General features: G+C 52.4%; 2 protein-coding genes across 2 annotated transcripts; both read left to right on the forward strand.

The window, feature by feature from the left end:
- The first annotated feature begins 10,029 nt into the window (after positions 1 to 10,029).
- On the forward strand, positions 10,030 to 11,352 carry LOC118695892 (uncharacterized). The gene has a single exon (XM_054517623.1). The coding sequence runs from the start codon at positions 10,030 to 10,032 to the stop codon at positions 11,350 to 11,352; it is 1,323 nt and encodes a 440-aa protein (XP_054373598.1).
- A 3,447-nt stretch (positions 11,353 to 14,799) lies between these two features.
- On the forward strand, positions 14,800 to 16,080 carry LOC118695987 (uncharacterized). Its single transcript, XM_054517626.1, has one exon. The coding sequence runs from the start codon at positions 14,800 to 14,802 to the stop codon at positions 16,078 to 16,080; it is 1,281 nt and encodes a 426-aa protein (XP_054373601.1).
- The last annotated feature ends 7,769 nt before the right edge of the window (positions 16,081 to 23,849 follow it).

Below are 23,849 nucleotides of genomic sequence, written 5' to 3' on the forward strand. Positions count from 1 at the left end.
CCAATAAGTGTAAATTTATGAGCTTTGTAAAAATGTATAAAAAAAGCATTCACGCTTTTTAAAAATAGAATAAATAGAAATAATAGAATACATAGGGTAACTAGAATAAAAACAGTTTGAAGCCTTCTGAAAATGGAGAGTTCTGCTTTGCGTTGTCTCCGCCTCAGCTACGACATTTTGGGTCGGGTGCCACTCCTGGGGCTCTCTCTGGTCACCACCACGGTGGGAAGCCCAGCTCCAGGCATGATTTGATGGCAGCTGGGATGACACAACCCAAATGGGCCCGAGGTTGGTGCGTGCAGGAAGGAAGTGGCCCCGATTTTGCTGCCATTACCAAACCCTCCCGTGATGAGGCCGTGGGTATGATGAGGGATCTGCGCCTCTGAGGGGGCGGAGCCCTTGCTCAATTTTGATTTCTCCTCCTTTTTGTTTCATCTGCCGCCAGTGTCTGCCTGGGTCAGGCTCAGCTCCAGGTCCTGGCTTGCCAGAAAATCACAGGTTTAATTTATTTTTGAAATGTTCTTCCACTTCTTGGGCAATTCCAGCAATTTAAAAATGATCGTTTCTGTTTGACCACATTGGGACACCTCCCACTGGTCCAAGCCCGCTCCAGCCTGGCCTGGAACACTTCCAGGGATGGGAAATCCATGGAATAACCTGGGCCAGGGCCTCCCCACCTTCACAGGGAACAATTTCTGCCCAATACCCACCTTAAATTTCCCCTTTTTCAGTGTGAACTCATTCTCTGATGTTCCTGAGGAAATTATATATATACTTAATAGATATATAATTTATATCTATAAAGTCCCTCTCCAGCTTCCCTGGAGCCCCTACAGACCCTGGAAAGGGCTCTGAGATCTCCACAGGCTCAACATTCCCAACATTCCCAGCCTGGATCCATTGGGAACAGGCTCCAATCCCCTTTCTTCAACCTCCTGATTCTCCAAGTTTTGGAGGAATTTGCCAGAAATTCACCAGAGCACTCTGAAATTTTGGCCCCCAGGCCATTCCTGTGCCAGATTTAAAACCAGGCAGGGTTTTGTTAAGCTGAGCTTTGCTTTGGGCCATGCCAAGGGCAGGCCCAGCTCATCCCATTTCCCAGCTCCCAAATTCCCAGTGAAGCTCCGAGGATTTCCCAACCTTGAAGAATGAGGAACCGGCGTGGGGGAAAGAAGAAAATGGAAGCCAGGGTGTGGCCGAGGCTTAAATGGTGGTGGCAAAGTGCAGGGACCAAATAAAAGTGAAATTAGGGAAGCAAGGCACAGCTGGACAATCGACTGTTCCACTGCCAAAACCACTGGCAATTAATTATTGGGGAAAGTTGTCCTGGTTGGGGTACACAAACCTCGTCAGCCGTGTCGAAATTCCTTGGCAGGGAGATGCAAATCACAGCAGGTGTTGAAATCAGGGGAATCGCACCCAGAAATCAGGAGAAATGCACCCAGAAATCAGGAAAATTTATTTCAGAAGAAAGGAAAACTTCTTCCAGAAATAAGGAGAAATGTACCCAGAAATCAGGAGAAATACACCCAGAAATCAGGAAAATGGCTCCCAGAAATCAGGAAAATGGCTCCCAGAAATCAGGAGAATTGCACCCAGAAATCAGGAAAATTTATTTCAGAAATAAGGAAAATTTCTTCCAGAAATCAGGAGAAATGCACCCAGAAATCAGGAGAAATTCTCCCAGAAATAAGGAGAAATGTACCCAGAAATCAGGAGAAATACACCCAGAAATCAGGAAAATGGCTCCCAGAAATCAGGAAAATTGCTTTCAGAAATCAGGAGAAGTGCATCCAGAAATCAGGAAAATTGCTTTCAAAAATCAGGAAAATTGTTCTCAGAAATCAGGAAAAGTGCACCCAGAAATCAGGATAATTGCTCCCATAAATCAGAAGAAATACACCCAGAAATCAGGAAAACGGCTCCCAGAAATCAGGAGAAATGCTTCCAGAAATCTGGAGAAATACACCCAGAAATCAGGAAGTTTGCACCCAGAAATCCAGATTCATTTTTGATGTGCTGGGCCCTGGCAGGTGCATCCTGAGTGCCCTGGATGCCGGCAGCAGAGATAAACAAGCTGCTCCAGATATGCAAAGGATGTGCTGCAACCACAGCCCTTCCTCTGATTCCAGACCTGCTCGGGTCCCTTCACCTCTCCCTTCCCTGCCCCACTTTTAATTCAATCAAAATTAAATTTTCCCTCAGTTTTGTGGGAAATACAACACCAAATTTCGGGACAGCAGAGCAGACTTTTATTTTATTTAATATTTTTGCTCTGCTTATTTATTTAACAGAGCAATTAATTATTATTTATTTTTTAAAAGATTTTTAAATTGAACTTTTTTTGTGGGTTTTTTTTTAATCTATCCAGTCTCCTGCTCATCCTCCAACAGCCAGGTGTGTGTGAGCATCCCTTGGCAGTGACGTGGAGAAGAGACTTCAAAAAGTTTTCAGAATAAAAAATGTTAATTTTTATAGATATAAAATATATTTTTATTTTTATTTTTATTTTTATTTTTATTTTTATTTTTATTTTTACTTTTACTTTTACTTTTACTTTTATATATATTTATATATTATATATGTATATATAAATGTTAATGTATAATTTATATATATATATGTTATATATATGAATGTTTATATATATATATGTATATATATAAATGCAATTCTATAAATGTTAATATGTTAAATTAAAATATATATATATTTTTGGGGCTTCTTATAACAAAAATCCCATGAAATCCCATTCAGATGAGAGCCTCCAACACAGCCCTGAGGAGGAGCCCCTTGTCTTGTGCCACCTGTGGTGGTGTCACCTCCATCCAGGTCCTGTGGTGGCATTTGGTGAGGACGAGATAAAACTGAGACAAGGCTGAGCAGCCTCCAGGGCAGGATTTGGGCAGGATTTGGGCAGGAAGGTGGCACCTGGGTGACACAGCCTGAGGCTCTGGAGCCAAGAACTGAAATAATAAATCAACTTCCCGTTGCCTCAATCGGCTCCATCTGAGCGAAAGATCCTCCCAACTCCGGCACTTTGGAGCTCGCCTGGAGCTGGAGAGTTTTGCTGTCTGGAACAATTCCAGGTTGGCAGAAGAAAGGCAGGAGAAAAGGGACCAAACTTTACCCAGAGTGGATTCCCCAGCAGTTCAGGGGCGAGGGCCTCACCACCCTCACAGGGAACAATTTCTTCCCCATATCCACCCAAAATTTCCCCTCTTTCATTTTCAACCCATTCCCTCTTCTCTAGTTGCTCCAAACCCTTGTAAAAATTTCTCCCCATGTTCCTTGTAGGCCCTTCAGGTTCTGGGAGGCCACAATGAGGTCACCCCAAAACTTCCCTTCCTTAGGCTGAACAGCCCCAATTCCCTCAGCTTTTCTCCAAAGCTCCCCAAGGACCACTGCACTCCTTCTTTTTTGGCTTCTTTGAGCTTTTTGGGGCTTCTTCCCTCTATTTCTCAGTAGGTCGAACCATCCAAGGGCTGCAAATTACCCGGAGCCTCCCAGATTTGCATCACTCCAACCTCTGGCTCCGGAGGCATTTGTTGTGTTTTTGGGGAGCTGCAGCTCCTCGGACTCACCGGAGCCCAACGTGTCCCTGGCAATAACGTGGGTGTCATCAGGAACATATAATCCACAGCCTGGCTTGCATCACACCCTAATGACACGCCAGGGCCACCTCTGGCAGCTCAGAAATATTTTCTAGAATGAGAAATAAATTCCCCACCTCCATAAAGACAAAAAAAAAAAACCCCTCCAGGTTTCCTCTCTGGAATGCTGCACTTTTCTAGAGAGGGGCGTGAAATCAAAAATCACTTGCTTACGTTGAAAATGTTTCTGGTTTTCGGTGTTTCCTCACTTTGCTCAGAGTAGGTGGAGCCGTCCAATAATTTTGGCAAAAGAGGTGGTGGAAGGAAGGGCGATAGCAATCTCTGCAGTGACTGAGCCCAAGATTATGCGAAGTAAGTGGGCAGTCGGGGCTGGGCTTGGCCGTAAATAAATCAATCATTTCTTCTTTCCAAGAGGAGGACCAGATCCTATATAAAAGTTCTCCCACACCACGTTCCCTCAGTCCCCTTGACTCCTTTCCACTGGTTCGTGCCGTGGGACACGGTAAGAGATGGAAATTAATTTGGCTGATTAGGCTTGGAACACTGAAGTGGAAGTGTGGGGTTAAATGTGGCTTTTGGGTCTCACAGTTCAAAAATTCCTCTTTATTTGCAGGTTTTGGAGTTTTTTTTGTTTTTTTTTTTTTTTCCCACCAGTTCAGGGATCGAGAAAGGAGAGAGCTGGGACATGGAAAATCTGGGGTTTGGAGCCCCTTGGGTTGGTTTCTCTGGGCCCAGCACCACACACACACACAACTCCTGAACATTCTTGGAAAACAAACCTTGAAGGAAAGGGCAGGAAAAAGAGGGTTTGCAGGTACTCTGCAAAGAGTGGGAAACAAAGGAACAGAAGCACAAAGTGGGGCTCCATCCTCATTTTCCAGCCTTTTATCTGGGTGGGGAAGGGGTTTCTTTTCAGCACTTCATTTGAGGAGCGTTTCTTGAGGAGCATTTCTTGAGGAGCTCTTCATTTCTTGGAGGTTTGATCACCAGATCCTGCTGACCTTTTCCCTTCAGAGTGGTCCCTTCCCTTCACAGGAACATCAATTCCTGCTACCAGCAGACGAGGACATGGCTGGGGTGGGGATTAAGTGCTAAAGGGGAGCTCAAACTTCAGAGCATCCCTCGGGGACAGACACACATCAAACCCTGCAAGTGCTGCCCTGGAGCTGCTGAAGTTTCGGGCTTTTTTCCCCCCCCTCCTTTCTTTTGCATCTCTGACAACTTTTCCACAGGCTGCTCCTCTTCCTTCTCCTTCTGAAGGAGAAATGAAACACTGAGCTCCTTTAAAAGCGGGATTGAAGAGTTTCAAAGTACAACGGAGTTATTGCTATGCAAATGACGAGCCGGGTTCTTCCCTGCGGCCAGGGAATATTAATTCCTGTCCCTGAGCACTGCAGCCCTTTCACAATTCCCAAACCACATTTGGATGAGGGTAATTCTGGGGTACCACGGCCTCGTGTGCCTCTTGCAGTGACACACCTGCTGCAAGAGGGAATTACTAAGGCGTGATTGTTGTCCTAGATAAAAAAAGGAACAGTTATATCTGGATAAGGAGGTTCTGTAGATGGAATAAACTAAAAGCTTTATGGGTTTTCTGTTTAATTCATTAATTCCTCAAGCTGACAATTTTTGCATCAGTCAGAGGTGGCGGAAGGAGCAAAAAGGGAAGAGAAGACAACTCCCTGTTGGAAGGGAATGGGGTGTCCAAGTAACACAACCTTCCCTCCCTCTGGAAGTGCTCAGGCCTGGATTTTTTTGTCTCTCCTGCAGGACTCCCATCACACAGACCATGGGATCCCACCAGCAGAAGGGCGACGGCCAAGGGATGTCCGAGCAGTCCGGAGGGTGCCACGGCGGCGGCTGCGGCTGCTGCTGCCACCACGGAGGAGGTGGAGGAGGAGGAGGATGCTGCCACGGTGGAGGAGGATACCAGAGCCAGGGATCGTCCTGCCACGGTGGAGGAGGAGGAGGAGGAGGCTGCTGCGGCGGTGGCGGTGGCAGCGGTGGCGGTGGTGGGATCATTTATCAGACTCACATGGCATCAACCTCTTGTGGAGGTGGAGGAGGAGGAGGAGGTGGAGGAGGAGGAGGAGGCGGCCAACAAAGCCAAGGATCCATCTGCATTATTGGAGGAGGAGGAGGAGGAGGAGGTGGTGGTGGTGGGCAACAAAGCCAAGGTCCCATCATTATTGGAGGGGGTGGAGGTGGCGGAGGAGGAGGTTCTGACCACCAGAGCCATGTACCCATCTGCATCGGAGGGGGAGGAGGAGGTGGTGGAGGTGGTGGCCAGCAAAGCCAAGGTCCCATCTGCATAGATGGAGGAGGTGGCGGTGGTGGTGGTGGAGGTGGTGGCCAGCAAAGCCAAGGTCCCATCTGCATAGATGGAGGAGGTGGCGGTGGTGGTGGTGGTGGAGGTGGTGGCCAGCAGGGCAAAGGAATCATCATTATTGGTGGAGGTAGCGGTGGAGGTGGAGGTGGAGGTGGCGGTGGTCACCAGGGCCAAGGTCCCATCTGCATTGGAGGTGGCAGTGGAGGAGGAGGTGGTGGTGGTGGGCAACAAAGCCAAGGTCCCATCATCATTAGTGGAGGAGGTGGTGGTGGAGGAGGCTCAGGGCAGCAAAGCCAAGGTCCCATCTGCATCGGTGGGGGTGGCAAGGGAGGAGGAGGAGGAGGAGGAGGAGGTGGTGGTGGCCAAGGTCCCATCATCATTAGTGGAGGAGGAGGTGGTGGTGGCAAGGGAGGAGGAGGAGGTGGAGGAGGAGGAGGTGGATGTGGTGGTGGTGGCCAAGGTCCCATCATCATCAGTGGAGGTGGTGGTGGTGGTGGCAAGGGAGGAGGAGGAGGTGGAGGAGGAGGAGGATGTGGTGGTGGTGGTGGCCAAGGTCCCATCATCATCAGTGGAGGAGGTGGTGGTGGTGGCAAGGGAGGAGGAGGAGGTGGAGGAGGAGGAGGTGGATGTGGTGGTGGTGGCCAAGGTCCCATCATCATCAGTGGAGGTGGTGGTGGTGGTGGCAAGGGAGGAGGAGGAGGTGGAGGAGGAGGAGGATGTGGTGGTGGTGGTGGCCAAGGTCCCATCATCATCAGTGGAGGTGGTGGTGGTGGTGGCAAGGGAGGAGGAGGAGGAGGAGGTTCAGGAGGTTCAGGACAGCAGGGCCAAGGTCCCATCTGCATTGGAGGTGGCAGTGGAGGAGGAGGAGGTGGTGGTGGTGGTCAGCAAAGCCAAGGTCCTATCGTTATTAGTGGTGGTGGTGGAGGTGGTGGCTCAAGCCACCAAGGCCAAGGTCCCATCTGCATCGGAGGGTGGCATGGGAGGAGGAGGAGGAGGAGGAGGAGGCTCAGGCCACCAGGGCCAAGGTCCCATCATCATTAGTGGTGGTGGTGGAGGAGGAGGAGGAGGAGGAGGTTCAGGGCACCAGGGTCAAGGTCCCATCTGCATCGGAGGTGGCATGGGAGGAGGAGGAGGAGGAGGAGGAGGCTCAGGCCACCAGGGCCAAGGTCCCATCATCATTAGTGGTGGTGGTGGAGGAGGAGGCTCAGGGCACCAGGGTCAAGGTCCCATCTGCATCGGAGGTGGCATGGGAGGAGGAGGAGGAGGAGGAGGAGGAGGAGGAGGAGGCTCAGGCCACCAGGGCCAAGGTCCCATCATCATTAGTGGTGGTGGTGGAGGAGGAGGTGGCTCAGGGCAGCAAAGCCAAGGCCCGGTGTGCATTGGGGGAGGCAGTGGAGGAGGAGGAGGAGGAGGAGGCTCAGGCCACCAGGGCCAAGGTCCCGTGGTCATCATCGGCGGTGGTGGTGGAGGTGGAGGTGGCTCCTCCAGCTCTGGAGGAATGTCCATGCAGCAGCAGACCCAGCCCATCTGCTGGCCACCGCAGACCAAGCGCAAGTAGTGGCTGCCAGAAGGACTCTGCCACCAAGGAAACCCAGGAGATGAAGATGCCTGACATTTCCTCATCTATTCAATTGAAGATTATTTGCGTTGTTCTCTTCTCCCTTCCCCTGGGAATGTTCTGACCGGAACCTCTGCTGTTGTGCATCCATAATTCCAGCCAGGGCTGTTCCGTGTCCCTGTTCCTGCCCCCAGTTTTCAAGTGCATGCACCAGAAAATAAAACTTGCAGTTCTAGAGAGTTCCGTGTGTGAGTGGTTGGATTTTCTGGCCCCGGTTGCTTTATTTCCATCCCTGGTTGGAAACAAACTTTATTTATCATCCCTTTATTTCCATCCCTGGTTTGATTCCAGTGCTGTTGCACTGAAACCCCACTGGTAGAAGAGATTTTGGATTCACTAAACATTCTCAGGTCATTTTTTAATGTCTCTTGATGATGATGATGATCCTGACTTTTGCCTGTCAGAGAAGGTACCACAGAATTTATCACTGGGGTCTCTCTACCTCACCAAAATCCTGGTGATGCCCAAGAAAGTTCTGAGTGGGTTCAGAGAGAGAAGATGACAAAATTCAGCTATGAAGCATTTTGAGATGTAATTGAGGGGTGAGAGGAGCTCAGGCCCATCCTGAGGTGGTGCAGAAGCTCCTGGTGCTTTCACAAATGGGAGAGAAATGAACTTCTCCAACACTTTTCCAGCTTTGAACCCCCAGTGGAATCAGGGATTCCAGCAAGGCCCTTCCAAGGGCTGGGATGCTCAGGCTGGAAGACTTTGGGATTTCCTCATTCCCACAGGGCCAGAACAGCTCCGGGTGTGAGTCTCCAGAGGGAGTTTCCCTGTGGGGAGCAATCTCTTTGATGTGGTCTACTCCAGCAATTCCAGCAATTAGCAGGGAAAGGGAATTAAACCTCGGAATTGTTCTACAGGAGGCAGGTGACGGACACCTGGAATTGTCCCAGGAGAAACAGGAGTGACCATGACAGCTTCTCCTGTCCCTCCACCCTCTGCCCTAGCCCCCCGTGGGGACCTCAGCGAGGCAAACACCTCAAAACACATCCAGATGAGCCCCTCCAGCCGGTGCTGCCACTGGAATAGACGAGTTTCCTGGGATTTCATAATGGGAAGTCATCGAGAGTGCTAAAATTCCAGTGGCTGGGAATTGCACAAACACTGACGTTGCAGGCACAGAGCAACGCCACAGTTTGGGGTCCCACGTCAGGGGGGTGGGAATGGTGCTGTCAGAAATCCCTGCACCCAGAAATGGCCCAGGACCAAGAAAACCCGGATCCAAATTACAGAAATTCCCAGAGTGGCAGCAGGAGCCACAGCACAGCCTCAAATCTTGTTGCTTCTTCAGAAATGCCAGAGTCATCCCCAAAACGGGCAGGAATTCATCCTTTTGGTCCATATCCATGGAGATGCTGCTGCACAGGGGGGATGGTGGATCTGGTACCCCTCCATCTCCATCACTTGAAGTGGTGGGGCCTGCCTGACCTCGGCTCTCTCCTGAGTGGGGGGAACCAAATAAAAATCCCCATAAACCCTTCGCTGCCGTGGTGGGAAATATCCCACAGCCACGGGGGATTCCTGTGGTGCCCCAGAAACTCCAGTCCCACCCCTGTTCCCCCTGAGAATCTCCACTGTGGAGTCACAGAATATCCTGAGGTGGAAGAGACCCCCAAGGATCATCAAAATTCAATTTCCAGCCTTGCACAGACACCCCACCAATCCCCCCTGTTCCTCCAGTGTGTAACACTCAATAAAAAGAGGCTCCCCAGCCCCTTCTGGTGTCGGTCACCAGCGGCATCTCCTGGCTGGAGTGGAGGGTGGCAACCTCCAGAATCCTTCTGGAGCCCCAGGAGGAATTCAGCCACGGGAATTCAACCGCAGGAGCCGAGCCCACGTGTGGGACCTGCCATGGATGCAGGGCAGCCGAGGAAGTGATGCACGGGAGAGGCATCGTCCGCATCCAGTGAGTCAGGACAAGTGGGATGGAGGAGGAGAGTCTGTTTGGTAAATAAACCTATCACCATTCCTTCGGATGCCTCACTTCCCACTCAGGAAAAACGGTATAAAAGTTGGTGGATCTCGGGGTGCTTCATTCGCTCAGCTTTGCCCTGAGGTGTCCGTGGTCAGAGCCGAGAAGGGTAAGTCCACGTCTGCCCCAGGGAGGGATTCTTCTCTTTCTTTCCTGCTCCCAAAATGCAAAAGTTTTGGTGAAAAACATCTGGTGGAAGGGCAGGGAAGGTGCTGGGGTGAATTTAAATCTCTTGTGGGTGCCTTGGTCCTACCAGACCAAACAGAAGCAGGATCAGCCTGTGCTGCTGCAGGTTGTCTCTTATCAGTATTGAGACGGAGATGGAATAGCTTTGGGATAAGGAAATGGGATAACTTTGGGCTAAAAGTCCTTAAAACATGATCCTGGCCACTACAAAGTGGCGTTGGGCTGGACTGGGGTCACAAGCCTCGGGAGAACTGGCGGTTGCTGCCCTGGAGTAAAAAGCTTTTCCTTGCAGGGTCACTGCTCCACGATGTGCTCCAGACAGAGCGGGTGCCACGGCTGCGGCTGCTGCTGCTGCTGCCGGGGCAGCCAACAGTCCCAGGGCTCCTCCAGCGGGGGAGGAGGAGGATCCTGCTGCGGTGGAGGATCCTCCGGAGGATCAGCCCAGAAGATCATTATCAGCTCTGGCGGCGGAGGAGGAGGAGGAGGAGGCTCCTCCGGATGCTGCGGAGGGGGATCTGGTGGCGGTTCTTCAAAGAGCATGATGGGAGGAGGAGGAGGAGGAGGAGGGTCCTCCGGATGCTGTGGTGGAGGCTCCAGTGGCGGCTCCTCAAAGAGCATGATGGGCGGCGGAGGTAGTGGCGGATCCTCTGGATGCTGCGGTGGTGGATCTAGTGGTGGATCTTCTGGGATGAAGATCATAATGGGAGGTGGAGGCGGTGGAGGTTCTTCCGGATGCTGCGGTGGCGGAGGATCTGGTGGTGGCTCCTCAAAGAGCATGATGGGCGGTGGAGGCGGTGGGTGCTGCGGTGGAGGATCTGGTGGCGGATCCTCAAAGAGCATGATGGGCGGTGGAGGTGGTGGGTGCTGTGGTGGTGGATCCAGTGGTGGCTCCTCAAAGAGCATGATGGGTGGTGGAGGTGGTGGGTGCTGCGGTGGCGGATCCAGTGGTGGCTCTTCTGGGATGAAGGTCATCATGGGAGGCGGAGGTGGTGGAGGATCCTCCGGATGCTGTGGTGGAGGATCTGGTGGTGGCTCCTCAAAGAGCATGATGGGTGGTGGAGGTGGTGGGTGCTGTGGTGGAGGATCTGGTGGCGGCTCTTCTGGGATGAAGATCATCATGGGAGGTGGAGGCGGTGGAGGATCCTCCGGATGCTGCGGTGGAGGATCTGGTGGTGGATCCTCAAAGAGCATGATGGGTGGTGGAGGTGGTGGGTGCTGTGGTGGTGGATCTGGTGGTGGCTCCTCAAAGAGCATGATGGGCGGTGGAGGCGGTGGAGGATCCGGTGGATGCTGTGGTGGAGGATCCGGCGGTGGCAGTGGGGGATCAGCCCAGAAGATCATCATCAGCTCTGGCGGTGGAGGAGGAGGAGGAGGCTCCTCCGGATGCTGTGGAGGCGGATCCGGTGGTGGCTCTTCAGGAGGGAAGATCATTATGGGAGGTGGAGGCGGTGGTGGATCCTCTGGATGCTGTGGTGGCGGATCGGGCGGCGGCTCCTCGGGCCAGACCATCATCATCAGCTCTGGAGGTGGCGGCGGAGGCTCCTCACAGCAGAAATGTCCTGTTGTCATCCCCAGCATGGTGCCCCACCAGACCAAGCAGAGCTCCAACTGGCCCTGCCAGCAGAAGTAACACTCTGGCTCCCATCAGGAATGGCCGAGTCTTTGCCCTCCGAGTTTTTCCCCAGCACGTCCCCGTCCCTTGTGTTCCCTTGGTGCTGCATCCCTGTGCTGTGAACTCCCAGGTGGCTCCTCTGTGCCACAAATGTGACGGGAAATAAAGATTTCTGTGCACGGACAGAACTGGTTTGTGAGGTTCTATTCTCCTTTGTCAGTTTGCTTCCCAAAAAGAAATGAGTAAAACATCCAAAATATTCTGCAGGGAAATGTTCTCCAGCCTCCAGTGCTGGACCAGATCTTTCCTGCACCAAACATAATTTTCCCCTCTTTCATCCTGATCCCATTCCCTGTGTCCTGTCCCTGCAGTTCCTGAGGAAAAGTCCCTCTCCAGCTTCCCTGGAGCCCCCGCAGATCTTGGAGGGGCTCTGAGGTCTCCACACAACCTCCTCTCCCCCAGGCTGAACATTCCCAACCCTCCCAGCCTGGCTCCACAGGGGAGGGGCTCCTCTTATTAATTTCATGGCCTCCTCTGGACTTGCTCCAACAATTCCATGTCCTTCTTATGCTGGGGACACCAGAACTGGACACAGCATTCCCAGTGGGATCTTACCAGAGCAGAAATACCTCTCCCTCACCATCCTTTGGATGCGGCCCACAGACAGCTGGCTTTCCTCTCAAATCAGGAAAATCTTCTCAAAAAGGACTCTCAAATTCCTCTTTGGAACTGGTGGGATTAGTCTTGAGTCCAGTAAACTTTAAGCCCAGAGGAGGTTTTGTTTTTCACCTCACAAACACACCTGGTTGGGAGGAAACAAAATTAGGAGTTACAGGGATCATCGGCCATGAAACTCCTGACGGATCATGGCTGACAGATTCCTGCCTTTTGGAGAAAACTGGACAGTTCTTCTCCAGGATCACGGCCCACATTGTCAGCATCACTGTGCCTGAGGGAATCTGGTGGGAAAAGGGATCCAGGGTAGGATCTGGCCAGGGATTTGTCCTCTCTCGTATTAATCACCAACCAAGGTGTTTGCAGTGAGGAGATGAAGAGGCACCATGACCCACCAGCCCTTCCCAAAGGCTCCAGGACTCCAGGAAAAAGGGCCCAGCAGAGATCAGAAAACTGAGAATGTGGCCCTGAAGCATTTTACATGCCCGTTTCCCTTTGCCCAACACAGGCATCCAAACTTCTCCCAAACCTGGAGAGGTTGTGGCAGTGCCCACCCTGTGCTCCAGCCACACTTTTCCTACACCTCTGGTGACCAAATCCATGGGGTACTGAAACTCTTGAGGGATCACGACTGACAGATTCCTGCCTTTTGGAGAAAACTGGACAGTTCTTAGGCATCCAAACTTCTCCCTAACCTGGAGAGGTTGTGGCAGTGTCCACCCTGTGCTCCAACCACGCTTTTCCTACTCCTCTGGCAAACAAATCCATGGGCTGCAGGGCCAGTACTTCCAGGGGTCCCACCCTGGGCTCTCCACACTCTGTGATCTGCAGGAGCTCCTCTCACCACCCCTCCAAAAACCTCCACGGTCTTCCCACTTCCCTGGGTCAGGACGAGCTGCTCACGCTGGGTGTCCCTCTGTGCCAATGAGCTGCTAATCCTGGGTCTGGCTAATCCCGAGTCCTAATCTGGGCAAGTCCCTACAGGTTGAAGGCACGGAAGGGATCAATGTGTTGAGATCCTCAGGAGTACAACACCCACACGCCAGAGCTGGGAGCCAGAACAGCGGCGACACCTCAGATCTGGAGATGAGAACAGAGATAAGGCCATGGGAGGGACTCCAAGGCCAAACAAAGGAAGCCCCTGCACGTGTGTCCCCACTGCTGGTGGCCCTGTCCCCATCCCAAGGGTGTCGTGTGAGTGCTCAAAGTCACGTTCGTGGTGACAGCCGGGACCTGCTGCTGCTGTCACTCGTCCCCACGGCCAAAACCCCTATTAGTCCTTCCTCTACCCAGTGTGCCGGGAGGGCGGATGCTGCTGTCAGGCTCCAAACACGCGTGACACAGAGCTGGTGCTGGGACAGCTGTGCTGACAAACTGTCATCCTCCAGCAGGGAGCACAGCCAGGTGACTGCCCTGCTCAGGCGTGGGTGGGGTGGCCACTGAAGACCCTCAGAAATGGGTCCTGCTAAGGTAGAGGGGGTGTTTAATGTCCTAGAGTTCAAGGGTCAGGTCTTGATGGCCTTCAAGTGCAAACTTTGGATTCCAAGGATGGAGGAGGTTGGAACCTTGGAAGGATTCCAAGGTTTTCCCCACTCCAGCCTGGAGACTGAGACCCCTAGAAGCTGGAGCTGAGCACAGACCTCCGTGGAAATCCAACAGCTGCTTCCACTTTGGGGGTCACAAAAGACTGGAGGGAACAGTCCCCTTTGTCACTGTCACCCTCACAGCGTCCTCTGACACAGATGTGGGCAGCTCCAAAGCAGGGAACTCCATTGGGGTGGCAGCTCTGGCCTTTCCCAGCAGGATGGACGTGCTCCTGCTCCCCATCTTGCCAGTCCTTGAGGGAATTCTTAAAATTCTCTGTGACTCTTCTCAAGCACATCCTTTATCCTTGTCCTTCCATCACTCTGTCTCCAACTCACTCCACTTGGCATCTGCTCAGTCCCCACTCTGTCCTGAGCACCCAGGGAGCTCCATCCCAGCAGAAACACATTGGGGCCCCCTCTAAAACAGACCCCAAGATGTCGTTCGCCCCAAAAATTCGGAGCGAGGCTCCCGGAAGGGAATCATTAGGCGGAATTAGCGGCTGCGATACAGAACGGGGCCGATGCGCCTCCTTCGCATCTCCTCTGCTGCAGGTGAGTCAAGGAAGGAGGCAGCTGAGGCCAAGCTCTGTCAATAAATCTCTCAGCATTCCTTAGGGTGTCTCACTTCCCTCGGGAGCGTGGTGCAGCCAGTATAAAAGCTCAGCCATCCCAGGGCTCCTCATTCAACCCACAGCGAGCATCGCGACGTCCCCACCAGCACCGAAGGTAAGCCCGTGCATACGGAAACTTCTGGAACATCTACGCAGGGAGATCCCTCCATCAGTTTGTCCTTGGGTGCTCTTGGAAATGTGATGGCTCCAAAACCAACTGGAGGTGCCAACAGAGCTCCCTCCCTTAGACAGGGGCGTTGCAGGTGGAGCTCTGAAAGCTGAACTTTGAGCTGCTGAGTCAGTGTGAGACATCCAGAAGGATCCACACCATTTTTGAGGCATGTCAGAGCGTGCGTGCAAACCTCGGGAAGTATTCCCAACCTCCCTGCATGCAGAGGGCTCCTGGAACTGTTGTGACCTGCAGAGATCTCCCCGGGATGTCAGGGCAGGTCTCGGGGTGGGAGTTTAAAGTAGGGCTGCAGAAGATGGGACAGCTCCTGGGAACTCTTCCTTCCTGAGCTGGGAAGGCTCAGCTGCCTCTCCAAGGTTCTCCTTTCTGACAGCTCCCTTCCTCGCAGGGTCACTGCTCCAAGATGTGCTCCAGACAAAGCTCCGGAGGCTGCCATGGGATGTCCTCCCAGTCCAGCGGGTGCCACAGCTCCTCCAGTTACCAATCTGAAGGCTCCTCCTGCTGCGGGGGCGGAGGGGGCAAAGTCATCATCAGCTCTGGCGGTGGAGGAGGTGGATCCTGCTGCAGCGGGGGCTCCTCTGGATATGGGATGGGAGGGGGATACTGTGGTGGCTCTTCAGGATCAAAGAGCATCATTGGAGGGGGAAGCAGCGGAGGATATTCAGGTTGTGGCATGGGAGGAGGGTACGGTGGTGGCTCTTCAGGATCAAAGAGCATCATTGTAGGTGGAGGTAGTGGAGGTTCCTCTGGATGCTGCAGTGGGGGCTCCTCCAGCTATGGAATGGGTGGAGGATATGGTGGATCTTCAGGATCAAAGAGCATCATTGTAGGTGGAGGTAGTGGAGGTTCCTCTGGATGCTGCAGTGGGGGCTCCTCCAGCTATGGAATGGGTGGAGGATATGGTGGTGGATCTTCAGGATCAAAGAGCATCATTGGAGGGGGAAGCAGTGGAGGTTCCTCTGGATGCTGCAGTGGAGGATCCAGCTATGGCATGGGTGGAGGATATGGTGGATCTTCAGGATCAAAGAGCATCATTGGAGGGGGAAGCAGTGGAGGGTCCTCTGGATGGTGCAGTGGAGGATCCAGCTATGGCATGGGTGGAGGGTACAGTGGTGGATCCTCAGGATCAAAAACCATCATTGTAGGGGGAGGTAGTGGAGGTTCCTCTGGATACTGTGGCGGAGGATCTTCAGGTTATGGCATGGGTGGAGAATGTGGCGGTGTGTCTTCAGGAACCAAGATCATAATGGGAGAGGGAAGCAGTGGAGGTTCCTCTGGGTGCTGCAGTGGAGGATCCAGCTATGGAATGGGTGGAGGATATGGTGGTGGATCTTCAGGATCAAAGAGCATCATTGGAGGGGGAGGTAGTGGAGGTTCCTCTGGATACTGTGGTGGAGGATCTTCAGGCTACGGCATGGGAGGAGGGTACGGTGGTGGCTCTTCAGGATCAAAGACCATCATTGGAGGTGGAGGCAGTGGTGGATCCTCCGGATGCTGCGGTGGAGGATCCAGCTATGGCATGGGAGGAGGATACAGCGGTGGCTCCTCAGGCCAGACCATCATCATCAGCTCTGGAGGTGGCGGCGGAGGCTCCTCGCAGCAGAAATGTCCCATTGTCATCCCCAGCGTGGTGTCCCACCAGAGCAAGCAGAGCTCCTATTGGCCCTATGGCCAGCAGAAGTGAGAGCCCTGGCCAGCTCCAGTTCTGAGTCTCCTCCTTGCCTCCAGCCTGGCTCTGCTGCCTGGTCCTTCCCAGCGTGTCCTCTCCTGCCCCTGTTCCCTGGACCCTCGTGTGAGATCTCCAGGGTTGCCCTGCTGTACCCTGCTCCTGGTGTTGGGGTGCCTTTGATAGTGTTCTGCCACTTTTTACACCCAATAAATGTTACAACTGCTCAAACCTGCCCTTTTTTTTGGGAGTTCATTTCTTTCTTGCACTACCAACCCGCACTTCGTGGTTTTGGGATGTGGAAATGTCTCTGATGAGATGTTTCGCCCCAAAGCCACCTGGTTTATTGTCCCAGAGGTTTTTCACTTTCGTTTTCTACCTGGGCTCTGTGAGGGAGGAACAGAAGACCCCAAAATTAGAAGGAACAACAGCACCAACACCCTTTGGTGCATGGTGCAGGGCTTCTGTGTCCTCTGAGGTGCCAGCACTCAATGCCACCTCCGTGGACCTGATGGGAGATGTGACCAGGCCCATCAGTCTCAGTCAGGAAGAGAAGGGATTGGGGATGACCCACCTGCAGCAGGTGGGCAATAAAACATCCATGACAGCATCCACAGCTTTGCCATCCTCCCCTTTCCTGCAGCAAGCTGAGGGAACACCCTCAGGCTGTGCCAGGGGAGGCTCAGGGTGGAACCAGGAGGAATTTCCTCATGGAAGGATGGTCAGGCCTTGGATGGGGCTGCCCAGGGAGGTTTGGAGTCCTCATCCCTGGAGGTGTCCAAGAAAGGACGGGAAGAGGCACTCAGTGCCCTGGGCTGGCTGACAAAGCAGGGACAGGCAGGACTCGATGGTCTGGGAGGGCTTTTCCAACCTCAGGGATTCTGGAATTCCATGATCTGTACCCAGAGGGAAGCCTCACCTTCGAACCAGCCAACCCAGCCCGAGGTCAGGCCGGGGGGAATAAAACCAGCATCAAATCCCTCAGGCTGCTCCAAATCTCCCTCCCAGTCTCAAAAATCCCCCTGTCCCCAGGCTTTGCACCCTGTCCTGGCAGCCCCACAGCCCCACGCATGGATTTCTGCCCAGGGATGGGGTTTTGGCCAAAACTGGGACTTTTTGTCACCACGGCAGAACTTTCCGGAGCTGGTCCAGCCTCCAGGAGCTGCTCTGCGGCCCCGCTGCTTGTTCCAAACCAGAGGAAGGAGGTGAAAAAGAAGGAAGGGAGGGATGTGGAGGCATAATCCTTCATTAAAGCGTAATCCAGCCAGGCTGGGTTTAAGCATGGGGACATTCCCACCTCCGCAAATTCTGCCTTTTCTAAGCTCTCTTTGAGCACCCTTGCAAAATTCCCACTTCAGGCATCAATCACTTTGAACGAACTTCTGGCTCATGTGCAAATGTTTTCCTCGGGAAAAAAAAAAAGTTCCCCCTGGAGCCACCGGGGAGGGATCAGGCTGTCACCAGAGCTTTGGGAGCTGTTCCTCCCCACCGTCCCTGCTACACCCGCATCCCCACCCACCTCTCCCGGGGTTGGGGGCCGGAGGATTCCTGCGTAGCCCAGGGCAGGGGCGCAGGAACGGGCTCATTACTCAGAAGTGACAATTACGGCAGCGAAATGAGCGGTCTGAAGGGAGATACGGATCGGGAGTCAAAGCAAACACTGAAATCGCAGTTTGGTAAATAAATCCTTCTCATTCCCGAGGGTGTCTCACTTCCCTTACATGTTAAACGCCATATAAATGTTCCCGAGGCTGTTTAAGCTCCTCATTCAGTCGACTTTTACCTTCTAAATGTGTTTCCGATGGCTGAAGAGGGTAAGTCTCTTTTTTTTTCTGGGATTTTATCCTTTCCTAGTCATGGGATGAGGCTGATCTGATACCTTGGCTCGTGGTGGCAGCAGGACCCCCCTGCCTGAGCCAAATCCTCGGGATTTGGGAGGGCTCCAGCTCCGTTCTGGGTCCAATCCCTGCTGAGAAAGATGAAATCAAGGCACCAGAGCGGGATGCAGAGGGACGAGCAGGGTAAAAACCCAGATGGGTCGGCAGGTGGGGACTGCACAGCCTCTGTGGGTTTGAATGTGCGGGGCACATTTTTATATTATTTAATAACAGCTGGACCTCAGACTGGCCACGAGCCTCTGTGGCTGAGCCAATCAGCTTCTATAAAAGAATTTTGGGGCTGCAGTAACAGAGCCAGGGTGGAAACTTTTATCCATTGCTCTTGCAACAACTGAGGAAGAGAAATGAAGATGATCCTCAGTAATTTTGCAGCTCTGTGGACACGAAAATGAGTGAGGCAAACCAAGGCACTTCTTAGAGGGGAAAATAATACATTTCAGGTTTTATATTTCAGCTTTTGGATTCAGAACATATTTTAGCTTTTGGATTCTGTGGAATTAGAGGTAGAAAGAGGAAACCTATCCCAGGAAGACCCCAGATTTCCTTGGATTTGAAGAGCTGGGGCTTGGAGCAACCTGGTCTAGCAGAAGGCATCCTTGTCCATGGTAGGGGGTGGCATTGGATGAGTTTTAAGGTCTTTTCCAACCCAAACCACCCCACAATTCCGTGATCCTCTAACAGCTCAGTTTCAAAGCCTGGAACTGTCACATTGCCTGGCACCAGCACGAAGTGAAACAGTGCAAGTTTGGGGATGTTTCCCTTTCCTCTTCCAGCTCTACCACTGGGAGTGTTTTCCTTTCCTCTTCCAATTTTACCACCAGGGATGTTTTCCTTTCCTCTTCCAGCTCTACCACTGGGAGTGTTTTCCTTTCCTCTTCCAATTTTACCACCAGGGGTGTTTTCCTTTCCTCTTCCAGCTCTACCACTATCTGCGGCGCAAATGGTCGCGGCAGAACCGGGGCTACAGCCGCGAGATCTCCCTGAGCCACCGCGGCTTCTGCTCGGGCGCCTTCACCAACCGCCACGGCCGCGCCTCCTTCTCGTGTGGCGGGGACAGTTCCGTCACCTACAGCCGGAGACCCTCGTCCTGCCCGCCCCTGCCAGCGCCAGCCCCCTACAGCATCTCAGGGAGGTTCTCGTGTGACACTGACGGGTCCCTCGTGGTCAGCAGTGGGGACCATGGGGTCATGTCTGGTTGGGACCCGGTGGTGAGGACGGTCCCTGTTTATGGCTCCGGAATGGGGATGGAGTACGGTGGTGAGGATGTGGGGTCGGCCATCAGCAGCGCGGGAGGAGGCGGAGGATCTGTTTACCACGGAGGGAATTCAGGAGTGGTGGAGGGAGCAGGGGCTGGGTATGGATATTCTGCACCCCTGAGTGACACCCTAAGCACGGGGAGGGTCTCTGAGGGATCGGGGTACTACGGAGGAGGGTATGGATATGGGACGTATGGAACGTACGGAACTGGGGTGTTGCCCGGGCCAGAGCTCGGCCCTGCGGGCGGGGGGTGCGCCCAGGTGGTGCAGCAGAAATGCCCCGTGGTCGTCCCCACCATCAAGAGCCAGCAGTGCAAGCAGAGCACCCACTGGCCACCCGTCCAGAAGAAGTGAGGGGCCCAGCAGCCTCTCCCACGTGCCAAAAGTGCCCCTGGATGCGCAGCAGTGGAATTTTCCCTCTCGACATCATTACATCACAGAGCTCTGCGTTCCTCACGTGGGGCTGTGCTGACAGCAGTGCCCCAGGAGCTGCTGGAAAAAGGGGTTTGTGCTGTGGTGATGGGAAAAGGTTGTTTTCTCCATCTCCTCTGGATCATGGGTCGGAAAATAAAATTTCACAGTCTGTGGGTAATTTCAATATTGGGATGATTTCTTTCATTACCATTTCACTCCTCCACTCAAAATGCAAATAGATCCTCAAGGAATCTCAAAGGATTCACAAAGGACCTTTTCCGTGTGTATTTTACACCCAATTTAAATGTAAATTTATTAATACAATTAAAATACATCACTTTCAACCGCCAGAGAAGTTCAGGTTGTGCCAGACTCTTCCCAGTGGTGCCCAATGACAGGACAAGGATAAACCAAACCCCAGTTCCACCTCAGTAGGGGGGAGAATTTATTTCCACGGAGAAGGCAGAGGAAGGAGTGGGGTGTCCCCTTCCAGAGACATTCCAACCCCACCTGGAAGATCTCAGGAGAGATCTCCTGCTTCCTCAGGAGATCTCCCTCCCAACCCCAACTACTCCAGAATTTTGGCATTCTGTTCTTAATTCTGGGACTCTGGCTCTTTCTGGAGCTGCTCTTCCCACCCCCATGAAGCCCCCACGAGCCTCATTGGGGAGATCTGCCAATCTCCCGGGGAATTTCCGACTGATTATTATTTACAGCGTGACCTGGCAGTGAAAGGTTGTTTACCCGGCTCCTGCCCCGATGGCGAAACCCCGAGCACGTAGAACCTCGTGCATGAGGCAACTCCGAGGAGCTCCTTGGCTTCCTCCCCATAACCTGCTCATGGCGGTTTTTTTTTTTTTGATAGGATCAGGCCCTAAATTAGGCACGGGGAGAGGACGGTTCCAGTGCTGGCTGGGACGTGGGGTTTGCCCAACTTTTAATCTTCTCTTGTTTGACTCATCCAAATACTTATTAGGAAGGGGAAAAAAAAAAACACCCGTAGATTTGGGTCCATTTAAAAGTTAGACATAAAATCACATTGCTTGTTTTTTACCTTTCTGCTTTTACCAACCTGGGGGGATTTTGACTTTTTCAACTCAATAAAAATCCGGAAAACTTTGCCCTGAAACACCAAAGACCCAAATCCTCTTAGCTCTAAACCCGTGTTTGATACCACAGGATCCTTCACGTGTAAAGTGTCATAAGATCATCATGTGGGGACATTATGCAAGATTTTGCCACCAGCCCTATTAAATTCCATTCTAAAATTAGGCAGCGTTATCATTTATTCGCTTTTATTTCTATTTCTGAAATCTACCACTTCATTATTATTTCTGTGGGTTTCCTTCCTTCATTAAGGGAAGCAAAAAAACCCTATTAAATTCCATTCTAAAATTAGGCAGCATTATCATTTATTTGCTTTTATTTCTATTTCTGAAATCTACCACTCCATTATTGATATTTCTGTGGGTTTCCTTCCTTCATTAAGGGAAGCAAAAAAACTCTGAAAGCTCAAACAAATTCCCAGAGAATTCCACAAAAGCAAGCCCAGAGCCTTCAAATATTTAAGTTTACCCAAGTGACCGAAAACCACCTCAAAATTGCAGTCCATCCCAAAAGAGAGAAAACACTTGAAAATCCCATTTTTTACTCCCTGGTTCTGGAGTCTCCTATCAAAGGGCACTCTCCAAGATTGGATGGTTCAATATTTAATAAACCCAGGGCAGACAGGTTTGCAGCCAAGGCTGGACGCGAGGAGCCAGAGCTGATCCTCCCTCCCCAGAGCTCAGCTCCAGCCTGAGGCTGGGAGGAGTCCCAGGCTGGGTTTTATCCTCTTGCACAGTGAGGTTTCCTCCCCTCTCCTTGCACAACAGGGCAGGGACAGTCATCCTGTGAGGAACTCTGATAACACAGGAGTCATCCCAAAGCCTGATAACACCTCATCCCAAACTCTGATAAGCCAGGACTCATCCTGAGCTTGTCTGTGCTTGTCAAACCAAGGCCCCTCTCCTGCAGCTGTTGGTAAACAGGCTGAGCAGTAAACACAACTCTGGCTTCTGGATGAAAGTCTCCAACTGGCGCCTCTGGAGAGAAACTCCAGGAATTGTTTCAGTGATAGCAAACAGAGCCACCTCTCATCTTCAGGGCATCTCTGCCCAACAAAACCTGCCACCCCTCGGCCTCAGGGCCTCTCTGCCCAGCCAAACCTCGTAGCTCCGTGAGGGATTTCAGGTGGGAAGGGAGTGAGAACACATCAGGAGTCCATGCTGGAATTCCATGGTCGGGAGGGGAAATGAGAAGTCGGGGATGTTGCGAAGTCGTGGTTGCATCCAGGATTGCACCACCCCAGTGCTCTGCGCCCAGATGCTCCCGTCCTGCCCCAGGGAAGAGCTGGTGAAGCTCAGGATGCGTGGGGAGCTCGGATGTGTGGTCTCTGACCCAGCATTTTACTCACAGCTTACTCACGGGTGCAAGGTTTGCACAAGCGGCTTCCGTCGGCGCCGGTTTCCCATCGTTGCTCCAGAGCCCAGAAAATAAAACTGAGTAAAATATGAGAAAAAAATGGAAATTTTCAGATAAATTCTGTGTGGGGCATCTTGGGACTGGCCAGGAAAAACGTCAGCAAAGATAATTGGTGATGACCGTGTCAGTGATGGTGGAATGGCCGTAAAATCAGGTGGGATAGAAACTCCAGGAGTAGATGTCCAGGCAGATGGACACAGGGGGGGAATCACAGAACCATGGAACCACGGAAGCTCAGAATCCTGACCTCACAATCACAGAACCCCAGAACAGCAGGGGAGCGGGGTCACCTGGAGAAGGTGACACAAGGACACGTCCAGGAGGGTCTGGAATGACCCCAGACACTCCAGCTGTCCCGGGGCTCCTCCACGGAGAGAAGTTCTCCCTCGTGTTGAGGAAACCTCGTTACATTTTTGGGGAGTTCACAGGTAGAAGCCAACGATTCCAATAGTGGCCTGTGCCACCAGATGGGTTTGCCAGGTCACCTCCCAGCCAGAGCCTCCCACAGTGGCCACAGACTTCACCATCCTGGTTCTGTTCCTTTGGGAACTGACCCTGCCAGAGAGGGGACCCTCGGCTCACTTCTGGTACCTGCAGGTGCCTCACAGGGTGAAAATTACTTTAAAGATGTTTTCCAAGCGCCTCCAACCAAGACTTTCTAAGAATTCACCATTTCTCGTGGGGGCAACCTGAGAATGGTGGGTTTTTCTCCACAGGAGCCCCAAGGCTTTGCTCCTGCTGAGACCAGTCCGGGAGGACGGGGCACCGGGACCTCTCCTTCCTGCCAGACTCCAGGTGAGAGGTTTTGGGAGGACAGGAACCCCAAAACTCGCCGCCTTTGCCGCCCGTTTTGCAACCTAAAATTCATCGTGCCGTGAGGGTGAGCCAGCCCGGCCGCCCACACGGTTTTCACTCCGAGCCCGCCAGGGGCAGGGCGCAATTAAAGCTGTGTAAGACGAGGAAGACAATCCAGAGCCTGACAAGTCAATCAAAGAAATCGGGTGGAAGGAGCTTTTGAAGGTGATGGGTAATTAGGGGTGGGGCTGTTTTGTAAATACCTTGGTCATTTTTCCCCTCAGGGAGTTATTGCATTTTCAGGAAGGGACTTGGGAACTGTATAAAAGTCCTTGGAGGGGAGAGCAACTCATTCACTCAGCTCCACTCCTCTTCCAGAGCCTTCACAGCCCAGGTGAGTGCCTGCTAACCTTTAATTCCAAGGAGGATTCCCTGCACTGAGCTGAGCTTGGCTCTGGGGGCATTTCCTGGGGTTACTGAGAGCCAAATCCTCGGCCCTGTGGCTGGGGCTGTTTTGTGCTCCCAAAAATTAGGACTGCCTGTGCTGAGAAGCAAAATTTATTACCGGTAGTTACATTTGGATTACTCTGGTGCTTTCCAGCATCCAAAGGACAAACTGGAAATTGATAAAAGCAAAGAATGGGATTCGGTGATGAATGGGAGGCAGCAGGCTGATCTTTCATAAGAAAATTCGGGGTTAAGCTGGGAATTTTAATTGCTTTTATAAGCCTGCCTCCTTTAATAAGCTCCTTTGGAAAACATTCAGGAGATGAAAGTATTAAAACTTCTTCCTTGAAGTATTGAAATTTCTTCCTTGAAGAAATTAAGGAAAGGACAGAGAAGGAAGATTTAAACTGTGAGAGGAAGGAGCAGCAGGATCCTCTTCCATCTCAGCATCCTG

The sequence above is a fragment of the Molothrus ater genome, chromosome 29 (genome assembly GCF_012460135.2).
Source record: "Molothrus ater isolate BHLD 08-10-18 breed brown headed cowbird chromosome 29, BPBGC_Mater_1.1, whole genome shotgun sequence".
Lineage (NCBI taxonomy): Eukaryota > Metazoa > Chordata > Aves > Passeriformes > Icteridae > Molothrus > Molothrus ater.